Source organism: Neovison vison, chromosome 2, assembly GCF_020171115.1.
Source record: "Neovison vison isolate M4711 chromosome 2, ASM_NN_V1, whole genome shotgun sequence".
Taxonomy (NCBI): Eukaryota; Metazoa; Chordata; class Mammalia; order Carnivora; family Mustelidae; genus Neogale; species Neogale vison.
In genome coordinates this window covers 58965604-58985365 of record NC_058092.1, presented here as the reverse complement: position 1 = coordinate 58985365, position 19762 = coordinate 58965604, and the positions used below count along the sequence as shown (strand labels likewise).

General features: G+C 36.7%; 1 protein-coding gene across 2 annotated transcripts in view; it reads left to right on the top strand.

Moving 5' to 3' along the window:
• PTGER3 (prostaglandin E receptor 3) overlaps positions 1-19762 on the top strand; it is a 196754-nt gene that overhangs the window by 82486 nt on the left and 94506 nt on the right. Inside the window, exons 3-4 of one of the 2 annotated variants that reach the window (XM_044238465.1) lie at positions 3776-3867; positions 6492-7741. The exons of the other annotated variant lie outside the window; for it this stretch is intronic. Coding sequence (XP_044094400.1) covers positions 3776-3867; positions 6492-6495 — 96 coding nt within the window. The 3' untranslated portion in view covers positions 6496-7741. Of the gene's footprint in view, positions 1-3775; positions 3868-6491; positions 7742-19762 lie in introns of those variants that run through there. 2 annotated transcript variants of the gene reach the window in all.

The window sequence follows — 19762 nt, the reverse complement described above, 5'->3', positions numbered from 1 at the left end:
AAACCCTTGCCTTAGGTTCTGCTTCTGGGAGTACTCAGTCTAAGACAGCCCTCACTTATTCATTCATTCATTCATTCATTCACTCATTCAAAAATGTGCACTGAGTGCCTGAGTGCTTTCTTCCCAGTCCTGGGAAGAAGAGCAATACACAGATAAGATGTACCAATAGATACTCTCAAGGGAGATGTGGGGGATATAGAAACTACCTATATCTAAGCCAAGGGGAACTTTTGATATATGAACGTATTATTACACCTGAAAAAGTGACATACTTATAGTAGGTTCTTGTGGGTGTTGAAAAATTTGATCAGTCCTTGTCTCGTAATATTGACCATTGAGAAAAGCCAGTCATTTACTTAGAAATCAATTTATTTGCCAATATTTATTGGGCTCCTACTGCAAATTAGAGTTTGTCAAACTGACAGACTGTATAATTTGAATAATGTGTACAAAGTTACAAGAATACAATAAAAGAAGGGGCGCCTGGGTGGCTCAGTGGGTTAAGCCGCTGCCTTCGGCTCAGGTCATGATCTCAGGGTCCTGGGATCGAGTCCCGCATCGGGCTCTCTGCTCAGCAGGGAGCCTGCTTCCTCCTCTCTCTCTCTCTGCCTGCCTGCCTCTCTGCCTACTTGTGATCTCTCTCTGTCAAATAAATAAATAAAATCTTTAAAAAAAAATACAATAAAAGAAATAATGCTTTTCCAAGAAAATGAAAGGCTGGGTCTTGGAGGATAAATAGGATGAATTCTGGACAGAAGTAGAGAGAGGCATTTTAGAAAGACAAGAGCAAACTCTGCAGTGATCAGGTGTGAAAAAGCATTGGCAGGGCTCTGATTGTATAGTTTAGGGACTAAAGCAAGGCTTCCATAAAGGAGAAAGGCAGGAGATTAGAGATTAAGCTCAAGATACAGGATGGAGCCACTCAGCAGTGGGTCTTTAGTACTCCAGAACTTTATCCTGTAGCATTGGGGAACATTCAAGGATATGAGGTTTGCCTTAGAAATAGTACAAGGGTCGCCTGGGTGGCTCAGTTAAGTGTGGGACTCTTGCTTTTGGCTCAGGTCATGATCTCAGGGTTGTGAGACAAGTCCTGTGTTGGACTCAGTGTGCGGTCTGCTTAAAATTCTCCCTCTCCCTCTGCCTCTGCCTTTTCCCCTGCTGGTGTGCTCTTGCTCTCTTTCTCAAAAAAAAAAAAAAAAAAAAAAGGAATATGAAGGATGTGTTCAAGAGTTTGAGAAAGACTTGGGTCAGCACATTAATTAGTTAAAAGATTGTTCCTAGGTTAAACATAAAGAATTTCCAATATTCAACCATTTTTGACCTGACAGAAATGTCAAGTTCAAACTGATCAGCAAGCCAGGAAGAACAGGGGTGAGAATCTGAACAATGGCACGAAGACTAGAGGGGAGGACTAAAATAAAAGAGACCCAGAGGAGAGAAAATTAGCATGAAATGAATGATCCGCTGACTGTGGGCCAGAGTTAGCTGTAGAATATTGGGTGTGACAGTAAAGTAGAGTTTTCTGAGAATGATGGAGTGAATCATGGAATGTTTGCCAGGGAAATAGGGCCCACTGGAGGAGTGGTTTCCCACTCCTGCCTCTATCCCATGTTACCTTGCAGTGCCTCGTGTCTTCAGTTCCTTCTTTTTAAAGATTTTATTTTTAAGTAATCTCTACACCCAGGGTTAGGCTCAAATTTACAGCCCTGAGATCCGGAGTCACATGCTCTACCGACTGAACCAGACAGGCACCCCCTTCCTTCAGTTTTTTCTTTTTCTGCTCCCTGACATCAGGGAGACATATGATACCCAGATTCCTACAGTTGTATCTGCTCCTAAAGTTAAGCCAACAAATAATGCAACCCCAAGTACTTCATTAAAGCAGGCCTGTTAATAGCAGGAAGAGAAAAGCCTAGTGGTCCTCTAGGACCAATCTAACCAGATTGTTCTTTAACAGGGACACACAGGGGATTCTGAAAGTCTTCGAGAATAAACAGAAAATCCTGTGGGGGTTGTTTTCCTACTCTGACCTCAACTCTGAGCTCTCACCCAGAACCACAATATTTCTTTTTTTTTTTAATTTAAATTCAATTAGCCAACATAGAGTACATTATTAGTTTTAAATGTAGTGCTCAATATTTCTATTTAAAGTGCCACTGAGCTTCTTCTGTTTGTGCTGAAATAGACATTGGTCAAAATGTAATCTGTGTTGTCAAGAAGACATGTCATTTCATTGTCCTTCAAATAACACTGCTTTCCTAAAACAGAAATGATCTATTTGCTTAACACGGTCAGGATTTGGAGAACTACATGTCTGTCTGGATAGCTTATATCATTAATGCCACTTGAAATGGGCATGGACATACTGTTTAAAATGATCTTAACTAAACTTTTGACAAAGAAAACACTCTAGGAATCCAATAAAAAAGACCAAGGAAACATTGAATTTAATTTCTTTCTGCTTTTTCTTGTAGCAATTCTTTGTGAGAATTTAATTTCATTCTGCTACTTCTTGTAAGAGAATTAGTGAGAAATGTATACAGAGGAAATATTTTTTCTTAATATTTTTTATTGAAACCAATGAACTTAAGCTACTATTTGGAGAATATTGTTCAGGCCTGGGCCTCAGCCAATTACACAGACATGTTTATTCATACCACAAATACTGTCTATCCACCAGACACTGTGGTAATTGCTGGAGACACAGTGGTGGGCAAAACTAGGCATGGTCCCTGCACTCATGAAACTTGTAGTCTAGTGATAAGAACAAATATTAAACAAATAATGTTTAGTATTTAGTATAACAATAAATTTAGTATATTAGTATAACAAAAAATACTAAACAAACAAACAAAACAAAACAAAAAAAAACTTTGTTTCCAAACTACAATGAGTTTCTGAAAAGAAAATAATGGGTATCACATAGTGGGGGACCTGTCCTACTCAACAGGATAGTCTCTGAAGAAGTGATATTCTAAGTTGAGATTGGAAGGACAAGTAGGAGTCAGCCAGGTGATGAGGGAATTGGAAGGGCACTCTTAGCAGAGGAAGCTTCAAGTGCAAAGGCCCTGCGATAGGAAAAAGGATGACACTGTTCATGGTATTCATAGATGGCTAATGTGACCTGAGTAAACAAAGCTAGAGTTGCAGCAGAGGCTAGATCAAATAGGACTGAGGAGGTCATGTTAAGAATTCTGGTCTTTATCCTAAGAGCAACAGAAAGTCACTGAAAGCGCAAAGGCCCTGCGGTAGGAAAAAGGATGACACTGTTCATGGTATTCATAGATGGCTAATGTGGCCTGAGCAAACAAAGCTAGAGTTGCAGCAGAGGCTAGATCAAATAGGACTGAGGAGGTCATGTTAAGAATTCTGGTCTTTATCCTAAGAGCAACAGAAAGTCACTGAAAGCTAGAGAGTGGTAGAATTGGATTTACCTACACTAATCTTTTGACCAGTGAATTTTATTCAGTATTTAACAAGTGCTGTGATAACTGCTCTAGTACTTAGAAGTCATATTAGGCATGGTCTCTACCTTAAGTAATATCTGGTGTGAAATTGTAGGAGGAAATTGAGTGTGTGTCAAAACTTCGAGGCAGAAATGAGATAGTCTTGGGAAGATAAGATGTAAAATATCTTCAGTTGGTTATGGTCAATGCAAGTTGATGTATAGAATTTTGGTTCTGCTTTTTTTAAAAGAATTTTGAAGGAAGAGTCTTCTGACAAAAGGAGTCATCATCAATAATTCTGTCCACTGAAACCCTCTGTCTGTCCACAGATCAGGCACCACACAAACAACTATGCATCCAGTTCCACCTCCTTACCCCACCAGTGCTCCTCAACCTTGATGTGGAGTGACCAGTTGGAAAGGTGAGATTTAGAAGCTGTCTAGATTTACAGCATAGCCTTCCCCCATCTCTGTTCTGATCTGCCCTCATGAGACAAGGACAGAATATCTGTAAGAACTAAAGTGCAGATTAGGCACACACACCCAATTAAGCAGGACCAGATTCCTTTAAGGAGTTGTTCTTGTCTTTACAACTTCACTTGGATTTCCTCCAACTAAGATTTGCAGACTGGCTCCTGGCTGATTTTGTGGCCAGTCAAGTCTCCTGTAGTAAAAGAGCCTGCATATCACTGAATTTTCACACGAAGAACAGTGTCCGGGAGTATTTTAAGGCAAAGCTACCCTGTTTGAATTCGACATCAGAACTCAGTGTACTCCCCACATGGTCAGCACACTTTTGCTTGCCCTTTGCCTAGATCTGCTTGGAATAAAATGTGTACTTTAATGAAAGAACATTCTAGAAAGCAGATCGTGATGCCAAATATGATGCATAGTTGGTCGTATTAAATTCCAAACCTTAGTTTCCCCCCTCAAACACTTTGTTTCAATATTTCTGTTATTGATTGTAGGGTTAAATGGTCATGTGGCTACTACTCCATTGTTTGGCCTTTTTTTTTTAGTTTTTTTTTTAATTAATTAAATGATTTTTTTATTTATTTCTTTTCAGTGTAACAGAATTCATTGTTTATGCACCACACCCAGTGCTCCATGCAATACATGCCTTCTGTAATACCCACCATCTAGCTCCCCCAACCTTCCACCCCCCTTCAGATTGTTTTTCAGTCTCTCATGGTTCATCTCCCCTTCAATTTCCCTCAACTCCCTTCTCCTCTCCATCTCCCCATGTCCTCCATGCTATTTGTTATGCTCCACAAATAAGTGAAACCATATGATAAATGACTCTCTCTGCTTGACTTATTTCACTCAGCACAATCTCTTCCAGTCCCGTCCATGTTGATACAAAAGCTGGGTATTTGAGCTTCCCTATGACCTTTTTTGTTTTAATGAAAGAAGGTGAAAAGTTTTAATTATTTTTTTTCAAACATGACACGCTTGGCTTCTCAAATAAGTTGAACTCTCCATTGTAATGGACAGTCAGCATGTTCATTTTACTTCTTTCCCTGGGTGAGGCTGGGCACAATGACTCCACTACTCTGTGTAAGTTGTAAAGATGGATGTGGACATTTAAGCAGCTCAATGTCCTTGGCCACTTGTTCTCCCATGACTGAAGTACCTGAAAGAGAATCACTTCTGTTCCTCAGGGGAAGATCAAAATGTGTTTTTCAATAGAGATACAGTGTGAAACAATGCCTACAGGATACCAATAAACTGGCTGATTCTGGAACGTAGCTTAAAAGTCATGGGGACAATAAAATTTTTACTCACTTTTTAGTCCCATATCTTTTCCTTAAATATATGCATGTAATACACCTATTCTGGGCACTTTCTTCTTCTTTTTTTGCTATAAACACAGATTTCCTTGGAGAACAAATGAAGGGAAAAGAAGGGAGATATGAAATTCACATTTGTTTATTGGTAATCTCACTCTAATTTCATTTTTAATTTTTTAAAGTAAATTCTATTATCCTTTCCCTTCATTATGAAAATAAGCCAGCTTTCTACAGAAACTTTGCCAAATAAAGAAAATTAGAAAGAAAAGCAGCTTCCTAAACTTTACTTCCACTATTCAATAAAAACTCACCATTGTTTTAATAAATTTCTTTCTCATCTTTTTTTCTTACACTTCACTTGATTTTCCTTAACATACTTAGGATAATATTATATGTGCATTATTATATCTTGGTTTTATCTAGCTTAATGTAAAATAAACATTCTCCAGACTACCTACAAATTATTTAAAAAGTAATTTTGATATTTATATAGGTCTTTTAAAAGGATACATTGTAGTTTGCTAATCATAATCTGTGTTCAAATTTGGCACCACAATAATTGGAAATATATTATTACCTAAAGACTGAAATGCAATTAAAAATATCTCTGATTGTTTTCATCATACATTTACTTTAATAAATAAATAATATATAAATTTTTAATATTTAAAGATGCTTATAGTGTGAATGCTTTCCAGGAAACTATAGAGATCTAAAATTCCATCAGCAACATTGGAGAATTTCTGCTTTGTTTCATCCTAACCAGCACTGCATATTATTTTAAAACACACACACTCACACACACACACACACACACACTCACACACTTCGTTGGTTTGATGGGAGAAAAATTGTATTTCATAGTATTAAAATTTGCTTTCTTCCTTTTATCTTTCTGGAGTACAGTTATACATTGATTGGGACTTGTTTTTATGGCAAGTTTATCTGACCATTCAATGCATCTACAATTGATTCAGTGCCATGATTTGATTATTCTACTGGAATTCAAACTTGGAAACCAGAAAAATTACTCATAAAAAAAGCATATACATAGCATAATTAAATAACCTAAAAGCTTAAGTGATCCAAAATTCCAGTTATTTAAATTGCTTTTATTTACAAAACATATGTGTAATTACTTCAAACAAGAATGTTTCAATGTCTAAGACATATGTATTTCTCAGGACCTTCTCACATCACACAGAAAAAGTTCGTCTTCTTATGCTTATTACATCTTTCTCTCTCTATTCTAACAGATGAAAAATGGAGCTGAATTTTTATTGAAATTCCTGCTCGACTGAGTTTGTGTATATCTTCCCACCTGAGAAGGAGAATTTATGTTTGATTTGGATTGTTTCTTCATTTTCATCTTTGAAAAAAATTTAGTATTTCTTCTTTTCAGTAATACCCACTGAAACCAGGTTTATTATCATGCTTTGTGTCTCTGAGTATCAAATTGGCTTCTGGGACTGGGTTTTGAGTATATATTTAAGAAGTTGGACATGATTTCACAGATAACGATTGGCCAAAAGTGTGAAAAAGAAAAACCCATTTTCCGAGAGTTTTCCTCCAACTTCAAACCGTTGCCTGAATCTCAACCAGTGTGGACATCTTTACATTTTATGGTAGTCTTGATTTTATAATGAGTTTGAAAAAAATAAATATAAGCTTTCAACAATGAAAAGTCAACATTTTGAGAGCAAGAATTCAATGAATAGGACATAAACTTAAATGAGATAGAGAAGGGTGCCCAGATGGAGACAGGAGGGTGCCATGATAAATGGTATTTATGCTAAACATGTGATGAATGTATTGGAGATACTGTGTCCCTCTGGGCTAAGTTTGGAACTAAACATCTGTAGGTCTGTGTTCTGGTTATGTGTCACAGTGTACTGGCAATCAACGTAAGGGTTATGTGTCTTTGAAGACTGAAAAGAGTGGATGCAGCTAAGGACTTTCCTGAAATGTCACAGGAAACAATACTGAGGCTACATGATTAGCTGTTGTGTTAGAGCAGTAAAAAAAAATCCAGGCACAGCCCTCTGATTTACCACTATCTGTTCAGGATTTCTAAAAATTTCTTCCCAGGTGTCACACAAAAAGGCAAAACTAATAAGTGACATAGTTATTCAATAGCAAATTTTGTTACATTTTATACAAAGGAAACTATGTCATCTGAATTGAAATGAGAAATTCTATGAACTTTTAACAAATACTTCTGAGCATTGGATGTCTTTCAGCTAATGTCCTTAGCTGTTTGTAAATTCAACCAATCTTTCTTTCTCTTGCCTTTCTTCCCACTTCCGCACCTCCCTCCTTCCTTTTCCTCTTATCATTCACTTAATGCAACACGTATTTATTGAGTGTCCTTCTTTAGGCACTGTGCTAAGGGCCATGCTTTGACCTACATCTTAGGAAGACATGATAATATGGTACCAGTAGTTTTGCCATACAAGCCTGTACTGTGATTCCACTGTCATCTCTGTCAACTAGATTAAACCAAAAACAGTGAATCATTCCTTTAAGTAGTTGAATCAGTTGTGGATTAGCTGGAAAATTATATTCATTTGAACTTGTATTTTTTTTCATTTATTTATTTTCAGCATAACAGTATCATCATTTTTTCACCACACCCAGTGCTCCATGCATCCGTGCCCTCTATAATACCCACCACCTGGTACCCCGACCTCCCACCCCCCCGCCACTTCAAACCCCTCAGATTGTTTTTCAGAGTCCATAGTCTCTCATGATTCACCTCCCTTTCCAATTTACCCCAACCCCCTTCTCTCTAACTCCCCATGTCCTCCATGCTTTTTGTTATGCTCCACAAATAAGTGAAACCATATGATAATTGACTCTCTCTGCTTGACTCTCTTCCAGTCCCATCCATGTTGCTACAAAAGTTGGGTATTCGTCGAACTTGTATTTTAAATGGCTTTATTTAACTCACACAAAGATGATGTATCTAATCCCTTTATTCAGGTTTAATTTCAATGAATTTTTTTGAGCAACCAGAATTTGCCAATAATCATAAGAATGTCCATGCTTCTGTTACCACTATCTGTCTATCATCCATCTATGTGGTTGTCTGGTTGTCACATATTTATTATTTTTTTTTTACAAAAGAAGCCCAAGTCTACAGAGGGCTTGCCCAATGTCACATGGCTAATATAAGAATTCAGATTCATTGTAAGTTCTTTGATTTCAGGTTTATTGTTCTTCCTATACTACAGTGGGGATGTGAGATCTGCCTCAATGATATTCCATTTATAAGATGATGTGATATAGTAATAGAAGCATGGGTTTTAGAATGAAACCTGGATTTAAATCTGGCTGTCCACTTATTAGCTCCTTGACCTTGAGAAATCTGATTAATTTCATTGAATATCAATGAATTAATCAATAAATTAAAGATAATAATACGTTAATAATAAATTAAAGATAATAATACTAAAGATGATAATAAATTAAAGATAATGTATGTAAAGTGAGTCTACCACAGTAGATGCTCAATAAATCCTAATTGCAATTAATTCTTTATCTAGACTTATCTCCAGCTATATAATATGAGTTCTCAATTTCAACTATAAACTGGCTTCCTGATTGTGTAGGTTTACATGTCATGGACAGAATCAACTTCAAATCTCTTGATGCTGTTCTTGTTTATAATATTTCATGATTACTTTTTCCCATGCAAAACCTACCCATCTTCCACATGTGCAACTTTCATCTTGTCCTTGGGTCTTGAACAATTAAAGTATCTTTTTTTCTCTCCTTACCTTTATCCAACTCTGAAGTTACACAGTGCTCCTTTTGATGATTATTGTATTATTCTTTAATTATTTTCATTGCATATTTTCCCCCTTAACCAAAATTCTATTTCTTGGTGGGCAGAACCCTTTTCTTATATTTTCTTCGTAAGTCTTTTAGCACTGGTGCAGTATTTGACCCCAAGAAAGATGCTCCTTATTTGGTAAATTCTCAACGAAGATAAAATTTATGTACAATATTAGCAGTTGCCAATTTAAATGAATGAGATAGAACGTCTTTCATTTCTATGTTGCTATTCAACTTGGGAAATTTTATGTTAAACTTCCCTGATTTAAAAATGCTAACCCACGCAGAATAGTCACCTGCAGTTTAATATAATAAAGTTTACTAAAGCTATCTAGGTGAAAGTCATAAGGTAATAAAATGATTAGAGAAGTTTGAAAAATAATGACTCTTTAGTAAAGATATTTCTTACACAATTAAGAATGATCTTTGTCCAATTAGTTTGAAATCTGATGGAAAGATGGTATATATCAATATAAAATACTTCTGATGTTTTCATTTTTAACCCACAGAAATGTATCCATTTCACACTAAATTCACCTAAAGTAATAAGTTCTGTAACATATGTTCTCAAGTAATATAAATCATGATTCAGCAATACACGGATTCTTAACAAGGCTTTCCTCTTCATTTTTTAAATTACCATTCATATACATGGATTCTCATGATTATGTAATGTGGTTACACTGAGAATAGAACTAGTCCTCAAAATAAAACAAATTTCTGCCATAAAGAGTTTCATGTGGAGAAATGGGGCTTGATCTACAGTTTTATTGTAATTATAGTGCCTACTGTAGAGCTCTGTGGAATACATATGCAAACAAATCTGTGGTATTAATATGCTTTGCAGCTGAGTTGTATAGACCTGGTTCCTGACTGCATATAATATATTCTGTGTAATTTTAGACCTGCGACTTCTGTGTCGGAAGAACAAATTCCTGCCTACTCCCACCTCCATCCTATTGCAGATTTCATACAGCACCAGCGCAAGCCAGTGTGAAACAGACAAACAAACAAAAATAAACCCCCAACTCTGCTGCTATCAGGAGAGGTTGGGCCAGGTACCGTGAAAAGGAATGGCATATTAGGGAATGGCATAACAGAGAATATAAGGTTTAGAAGATTAGGCTTCCATCAGAAGCTATATTATCCAAATTCTTCCAAGGAGGGGGAGAAAATAAGAGTCTTTATGTTTTATATGTATGTGTATATGTGTCTTACATCTATATGTGGATTTCGGTCCCTGAAATCTATGAAAATTCAGACAAAGTCGAATATTCTGTTTTTACTGTCTATATGATTGACTTTAAAGACTTAGACAAATAACACAACCCAGGCTATAAAGGAACATATAAACTAGTTAAAAGAACAATTTTTTTTCAGTATCTTCACTAGCTGAAAGCACACTCTAAAGAAAACTATTGTTAAGATAATTATTCAGGCACCTTAAGGATCTGTATAAGACATATCTTGCTTGACATACTTTTAATGATTAAGAATACTTCAATGTTGAATTGCTGTCTTCAAAATATTTGTGCTTATATTTTTTCATTAATCCAGGCTTTAACTGAATATTTTGTTAATTGTTAATTCAAAATATCTCTAGGATCATCCTATGGATAAAAGTATTTCTCCATTTCATTCAGGTTCTAGGACTTTATTTTTTTATTATCTGAAGTGCTTTTTTATATAAAAATAATATGTACAAAATGTATTTTTAAGAGATTTTATACATTGTTTTAACAAAATTCTCAGCCATATTGTAAGCTCCTTGTGGGCAGGACCCATGTTTTATGTATCGCTTGTACCTAAAGAGTTTAGAACAGTACTAAACTCATAGAAATTACTCAATAAAACCTTGATGGAGAGGCTAAGTGGCCAGACTGGGATCTATGGGAGTTATGCTTATGACAACTAGGTATGTGGTAAGGGTGGACAATTGTTTTTCTATTACTCTTCCTCTTTGATAATAAGCCATTAAAAATTAATTCCAGTGCAGTTAATACACAGTCTTATATTATTGTCAGGCGTACAGTATAGTGATTCAATAATTCTATACATTACTCGGTGCTCATCATGGTAAGTGTCAACTGTTTCACTCACCCTCCCACCTCTACTCAGGCAGTCACCAGTTTGTTCCCTATAGTTAAGAGTCTGTGTTATGCCATTTTGTCTAGTCTTTAAACTTGAGTGGCACAAAGGAGTCTTTTTTTTATACTTCTTGAAGAAACAACTATACATATTTTGGGGGTATGTGATATTTATATTTATATTTATATTTATATATTTATATTATATTTAGAAAAAGAATACATGAGATAAATATAAGCCTGCACATAAAATAACTTGTCTTTTAGTTAGTGATGTCATTTCTTCTTACCTTGGTATAGGATCTGAATTTTAACTATATCTAGAGGTAGATGAAGATATTGCTGAAAATGTATAGCCTGTGAAATAAAAATAAATACAATTTGCACCTATGAGGACAGTAGAAAATTTTTCATCTTATGAATTCTTTGAGCAAAGTATAATGTACTTTTCTTGGAAACATGTACACCAGAGCCTTAGTAAATGAATAGTAGTCTTTACTTGATTTCTTTTTTTTTTTTACTTGATTTCTTAATGATAGTAATTGCTGGTTATAGTTTTTGTCAGTTTATTGATTTAACTTACAACTTAAATATTGAATCCTTTCAAATGTTCTGAAAATGGACAAGAAATATTTGTGCATCATTACCTTGAGAAAATAATTTTTTAAATAGCAGATGTAAACAGAATACATGAGAATTTAGGCATTGGAATACTACTGCACAGGAAGGACAGAAGAAATTACACACCAACAGGGGCGCCTGGGTGGCTCAGTAAGTTAAGTGGCTGCCTTTGGCTGAGTTCATGATACCAGGGTCCTGGGATCAAGCACCCTGTAGTGAGGGGTGGCGGGGTGAGGCGGGGTGGCCTCTGCTCTGCAGGGAGTCTGCTTCCTCCTCTCCTGCTTGCTACTCCCCTTGCTTGTGCATGTATGTGCTCTCTCTCTGTGTCAAATAAATAAGTAAAATCTTTCAGAAGAAGAAGAAGAAGAAGGAGAAGAAGAAGAAGAAGAAGAAAGAAATCACACACCAAGAAAACACAGTACCATTAAAAATACAAGACTAAATCAAACAGAGGCTACTAATAGAAATACGGGCATAAAATAGACGGATATAAATGTGTTACAAGATTGGACAAAGTATGATTCAGTAATAAGTGCTCCATAAATTCTTGCTGGTTGCTGTTGTGATGGTAGTGGGTGATGCTGCTGCTGGTGTGGTGAAGTAAGAGATATTCAAAGTTAAGTGAACGTCAAAGTAAGAGAATAAGCAGGGAATAAGAAAAAGAATAATATATTCTTAATAAGACTTTGGAACAAATGAAAACAATTGAACGATTGTTTTCAGTATATCTAACCATCATTTAAATTCTCTTAAATCTACAAGCATTTCTTAATTCTGTCTCTCCATCTTCACTGCCATGACCCAAATCTATGTTTCCATCATTTCCCATCTGAATTACATTGGTAACTTGTGTCCTACATCTGGTCTTGGGCCCTTCAGTTATTCTCCACATCTGCTGCCACTGTGATATTTTCTTAAAAAATGAAAATCTATTCATGTTATGTTCCTTCTTAACATTTTTTTGCTTATATATTTTTTTAAATTTTATTTACAGCATAACAGTATTCATTATTTTTGCACCACACCCAGTGCTCTATGCAATCCGTGCCCTCTCTAATACCTGCCATCTGGTTCCCCCAACCTCCCACCCACCCGCCACTTCAAACCCCTCAGATTGTTTTTTAGAGTCCATAGTCTCTCATGCTTCACCTCCCCTTCCAATTTCCCTCAACTCCCTTCTCTTCTCTAACTCCCCTTGTCCTCCATGCTATTTGTTATGCTCCACAAATAAGTGAAACCATATGATAATTGACTCTCTCTGCTTGACTTCTTTCACTCAGCATAATCTCTTCCAGTCCCGTCCATGTTGCTACAAAAGTTGGGTATTCATCCTTTCTGATGGAGGCATAATACTCCATAGTGTATATGGACCACATCTTCCTTATCCATTCGTCCATTGAAGGGTATCTTGCTTCTTTCCACAGTTTGGCGACCGTGGCCATTGCTGCTATAAACATTGGGGTACAGCTGGCCCTTCTTTTCACGACATCTGTATCTTTGGGGTAAATACCCAGTAGTACAATTGCAGGGTCATAGGGAAGCTCTATTTTTAATTTCTTGAGGAATCTCCACACTGTTCTCCAAAGAGGCTGCACCAACTTGCATTCCCACCAACAGTGTAAGAGGGTTCCCCTTTCTCCACATCCTCTCCAACACATGTTGTTTCCTGTCTTGCTAATTTCAGCCATTCTAACTGGTGTAAGGTGATATCTCAATGTGGTTTTGATTTGAATCTCCCTGATGGCTAGTGATGATGAACATTTTTTCATGTGTCTGATAGCCATTTGTATTTCTCCTTCTTAACATTCTTAACATTTTCCTGTGGACTTCAGAATAAAGTTAAAACAACTTAACTTAATCCATAAGGCTTTCTATAATCTGGTCTCCACTAAGCCTCTGGTGTCATATTCCAGGTCTATCTTGTTCTCCAGCAACACTGCCAACCCCATGCCTCCATGTTCCACATGTGCTGTTCCTTCTATGCTGGATACTCCCTTCTCTTGTCTATGTGATTAAATCTAATTCGTCTCTCATGAATTTCAGCTAAAGTATCACTTCTTTCAGGAAGTCATGATAAAACATCTGTCTGTGTTGTAAATTGTTGGCTTATTTACCCAACTTCTTTGCATGGCCAAGACAGGGAATATGTTTTTCATCTCTGTGTCTGTTGTGTGACATATGCTTGGCATTCAATAAGTCCTTGCTGGTGAAATAAAGAACAGAAAGAAGATGTGCAACAATGAGCTATGAATTTGAGCAAAAGTAGTAATTCAGGGTAATTCAAGGTCCAAACTGTTCATACGTTACTTAAAGCAGGCAGTTAACCACATTTTCTAAATAACCGTTCAGTGCCTGGCTTTCCAGTCACAGAACTAGTTTTATATTTACATTTGGTGTTGGCAGAGATTCTTTGGAGGTAACAGACAAAGCTGAGAAAGAGTGCAACAATCTTATCTCACTTGGCAAAGGTTTAAATGCAATCTTGGAAACTCAAGCAGAAAAAAACAAACTGAAATATTGCTCTCCAACTTGATCCAGCATTTCTTCAAAGGCAGAATAGTGTAGTCTTGTAGAGGCAGCTCAGGATTTAAGGTTGGATTGTCCTGGGTTTGAATCCTGACTGACAGTAAGTAATTATGTGACCTTGAGGATTCCATATTTAATCTCCCTTAGCCTCAGTTTCATTATTTATAAAACAGAGTAACACCCATCTTATTGGTTGCTGCAAAGATTAAAGATGACATGTGTGAGGCCATTATTCTTAAGACCACTATATGTCCCCAGAGGTAAAATATGGCCCAAAGAAAGCCATTTACAGGATACCTCAATTTTGAGTAAGCAGCTGGAATTTGGATCTAAGAGATAGGAGTCAAGTATGCAAAGCAACACATAGGCTTAATAGGATCCCAGGCAATTTTGCTATAAGCTCTTTGCAAATCTCCAATTGTCCTTTCAGGAGTTAACTTGAATTACCATAAGCCAGCTGCTGAACCAGTGGGACTTCATTTGTGCATGCCAGCAAGAATATTCCTGCAAAAAATGAGAAGGTGGTTTTGAAATAAAACTCATACATAAGTACTTGTGATATTAAAGAGGAAATAGCCTGAAGCTAGACCCTCCATTAATATTCGGAGCAAGATGTGGGTTATGGGATAACCCAAAGAGCAAAAATTAGTAGTACAGTTGCCAGTAAAGGCTACATCATGCAGTCCAAGTTCTCTGGACTGCATCATGGTACCAGAGCCAGTTGGTATTAAGAAAGACTGTCTCCTGGGGTACCTGTTCATGAAAAGAAGAAGTGAGGTTCTATAGGGCAAACAGATTAAGGTTACAGAACCCATTTGTGCTGTTCTTAACTCATCATACAATTACTGCCATATTGTAAAACCCACCCATTCATACCATATAGGAAAATGGTAGATGATATAAGTGAACTTAGAGATTTGATGTAGCATTTCCCAAACTTAACCAATTTTACTTATCATCCAAAGTTTGTTAAAATAGAAAATTCAGGTCCCTCCTCTGGAGATTATGGGTCAGAAAGTCTGACATGGGACCTATGGTTTTATATTTTTCGAAATAAGCTCTTCCAGATGAGTCTCTTCATCAGACAGGCTTGACAACATTGATATAGTACAATGGTTCTCAAAGTATTATCCCCAGACCAGCAGCAGGAGTATCAGCTGGGAATTTATTAGAAATGGAAATTCTTTGGTCCCATTCAGATCAACTGAATTTAAAACTCTGAGACTGGAACCCAGAAATGTGTTTTAGAAGCCCCCCAGATGATTCTTATGCACATGAAAGTTTAAGAACTACATCTATCAAATGTGGCCAGAGACCCACAAGCTGGGAGTGTATGGTAGTAGGAAATATGTTTAGTCCAAATTTTTCTAGGACTTGGAAAGCCATGGTTTTAATCCAGGTACTGACTGTTGATCTTCCCTTGATATTACTACTTTTTTTCTATTTTCTAAGCAGTAGTTTGTTTTTGTGGATATCATTTGTTTTCCCAAATTATGAAAGCCATATTCCCCTCTCCTTCCTGATAGTAAATGTACTATTTATCTCCTACTTGAAACCCTTCTGTGACTTAGCTCCCACCTTAAAGACATTGGTTGAATGCCCAACTGACTCTATTTATGATTGATGCTCATGGTTCCATCAAAATGTGTTTCACTATTAGTATGTACCCACCGAGCTACTACAATATTTTTTAAAGGAAAGTATAAGAAGAAGACAAACTATCTTGCTCTCCTTCCAAGTCTAACTATTTTCCACCTTTTGGAAGGTCAACGCAATGCTTAGAGATAGTATACATTTTATTTTATTTTTGTTTGTTTTTTATTTTTTTGTTTTTTATTTATTTATTTTTTATTTATTTTCAGCATAACAGTATTCATTATTTTTGCACCACACCCAGTGCTCCATGCAATCCGTGCCCTCTATAATACCCACCACCTGGTACCCCAATCTCCCACCCCCCGCCCCTTCAAAACCTTCAGATTGTTTTCAGAGTCCATAGTCTCTCATGGTTCACCTCCCCTTCCAATTTCCCACAACTCCCTTCTCCTCTCTAACTCCCCATGTCCTCCATGCTATTTGTTATGCTCCACAAATAAGTGATACCATTTTAAAAATAGCCATCATTTGAAGGATAATTCCTGGATCACTGCTAACATGGAAATATTCTCATTTAATACACAGGAGCAAGGATTAAAAAAAAAAAGAATCACTAATAACCCAATAAAACTATTTGCTGGGACAGTAGTGAAGAGAATATATTAGTTTGCTAGGTTTCCATATTAAAAGAACCATTGACTAGGGGGCTTAAACAACAGACATTTATTTCTTGTAGTTTGGAGACTGGAAATTCAACATCAAGGAGTTGGTAGGATTGCTTCCTTCCATAAGCTGTCAGGGAGAATCTGTTCCATGCTACTCTCCTAGCTTCTAGTGGTTTGCTTGTGATCTTTGGCATTCCCTGGCTTGTGGACATGCCATCCCACATAGTATTCCCCTTATGTGTTTGTTTTATGTCCTATTTTCTTCTTTTTATAAGAACCAGTCATAGTGGACCAGTCTATTTCAGTATGATCTCATATTAACTAATTGGGTCTGTAGTGGCCCTATTTTCAAATAAGGTCACATATTGAGATACTGGGGGTTAGGACTTCAACATATGAATTTGATTAGAGGAAAAGGAGACATATAAGAAAGACGTTGGTTGGTTTAGGGAGGAAGCCACTTCAAAATAGCAAGACCTAAAATGGTGCTGCTTCTGGATTTAATGCGTTTAGGGATTGAATAAAAATCTCCATCATGCATGCCAGCCCTGGCTCCAAATAGGAAAGATAATTCAGAAGTGATCATATTTCTAACACAGAAATATCTGGAGGTTTTTGCAGTAAATAAACAATACGAAGCTCATAAACAAGTTTTAGGAAAGATATCTGTTTGTATCAGATTATAAATGATCAAATTAGACTAAAGTCAAATTGCTCCATTTATGTTGGAAAGAGTGGGAGGTGGTGGGAGTTCCTGTACTTAAGTTATCAACTGAGGTTGGTTTCTCTGCTTTGAACAGTCAAATTTCTTCCCTAGTAGTTTCAAATAAAAGCAATAAACTCTCCTAGAGATTGAAATTTCAAGAGAAGCTAGATGCTACTCATTTAAAAGAGTTTAATTAAGGGGCGCCTAGGTGCATCAGTCCGTTGAGCGTCTAACTCTTGATTTTGGTTCAGGTTGTGATCTCAGGGTCATGAAATCGGCCCAGTGTCGGTTTCCACACTCAGAGTGGAGTCCTCTTGAGATTCTCTCTCTGCCTCTGCCCTTCTCCCTGTTTGCACACACGCTCACTCTCTCAAAATAAATAAGTAAAATCTCTAAAGAAAAAATAAAAATGAAAAAGAGGATAATTAAGGATGTACAAAGTCATTTGAAGGAGGCATTTAAAAAGGTATATAAAGCTATAAGTGAGCACTGAGGGTAATAGTCTAGCTAATGCATTCTTGAGCTAGATTTGCTTATTTGGAGATTTTTTATTACAATTTTGTGCCTGTACATAGATTTGCCTTCTAAAAGAGCATAACAGGCAATTGTACCCTCCTTTATCTGCTAATTAAAGTCTCATCTTGGATTGAAGGTCAACTGCCTCTCCTAATCTTTTTAATGTCAAGGTCCAACCATTGACATCCATTCACGATGGAAATTTGGAGGCCTCTATAGGCTATCCACAATCACACTGAACATTGTTTGGCCTTTGTTTCTCATGCACATGTTGTTAATCCAATCCTAACTTAAAGGTTGTGCCAATTAAATTCCATTGGCTATTCTTTTTTGTTTCATCACTGTATTTTCATACCGTCCCCCCGTATTTTAAAAATCAAAATAGTGATTCACAAGGCATGTGCTTATATTCGAAGGAAGTGATGCAATTGTTTTTGGCAAAATAATGAAACTTTCAGCATAGTTCTAAAGTTCTCTTTGTATCAACACTTCTTGCTGTGTTTTCAGTTAGAGTGGGAGATTTTGCCAACAACCCGCTGTTACTAATCTGGTTCACAGCTGAATAAATCATTTGCTTGAAACGGTTCCCCATCAAAACCTAATTATAAGTGCTTGTAATTACCAGGATATCTGTCTATACACTAATGGTTGTAGGAAATGGAGGAATTGCTTTGATATGATCCATTTGACAACACCCACTACGTACTTAATAAACTCACATTTCATATTTCACACTCTGAAACTATAAAAGAAACTAGTCCTTCTTTAGAGTGGAGATCATGGTCCAAACCTGTAGATGTTCTCTTCTTAGGCGGGCATGGAAACAGAAACTGGAGGTGGCATAACTGGGCATTGGGAAATTCTTCTGTTGCTTAGGTTTACATTAGATATCTGGTTATTTGTGTGAAAAATAAATGTATAATTGTGTGTAGGAAGGAGATTGGTGGCCCTAAAATACATTTCTATAACAATTCCAGTAATGAATGCATGATAATATCAAACAGAACTAAAAGTCTTTCAAATAGGAGGTTCTGCTTCGTGAATAAATGACCAACTTCTTATGATTTTTTAAAAAGATTTTATTTATTTGAGAGAGAGAGAGCACATGACTGGGGGTGGGGTGGGGCAGAGGAAAAGGGATAAGCAGGCTTCTGATCCCAGGACCCTGAGATCATGATCTGAGCCAAAGGCAGATGCTTAACCCTCTGAGCCACCCAGGTGTCCCAGTTTCCCATGATATTACAAGAAGTTTCTATATCTCTATGTCACTACTGGGGAAAGAGGACAAGGTCAGTACTACTACAAGGACTTCCAATTTCTGCTGATAGAACAATACCAGATTATTCAGGAAGGAAAATATCCCCACCACATTTTAGAAATGTTTGTAATAAAATCCTCTTCCTTCCTCCCTTCTTCCCTGCCGGTCTTCCTTCTTTGCCTTCCTTCCCTACTTCCTCCCCTCTTTCCTTCCTTCTTTTTTCAAATATTTATTCAATTATTGAAATCTACTTGATTTTGTGTTACTTGGGAATAGGAGTTAGAGAATGATGTGAATCTGTATAATGAAAAGGAAAAGAAGAAGAACATTTTTAAAATCTGTAATGTATCAGTGTTTTATTCACTATACCATGTAATACTCACTACCATCCCACAAGATCATGGCTGTAAAATTCTTACTTGAGAGGTGAGAAACTTGAGGCTAATTCTAGAGCAGGGCTTGAATAACTCACTTTCCCTAGGTCTTTAACTTTAGATGCTGGAACTCCTATTCAAACCCAGGTTTGCTTGGCTACAGATCTTGTGTTTTTACTGTAACCTTTAGATGTTTCCAATGTTTAAGTTGGTCTGCAAATAGATAAAATATGGAAATTATGTTAGCTACAAGAAAGCAATGATGGTTCCTCAGAGAAATGATGGGATTTACAAATACAGCATCCTTCCCCATCTTCTTCTCTCTTTATGGAGGAGAAGGT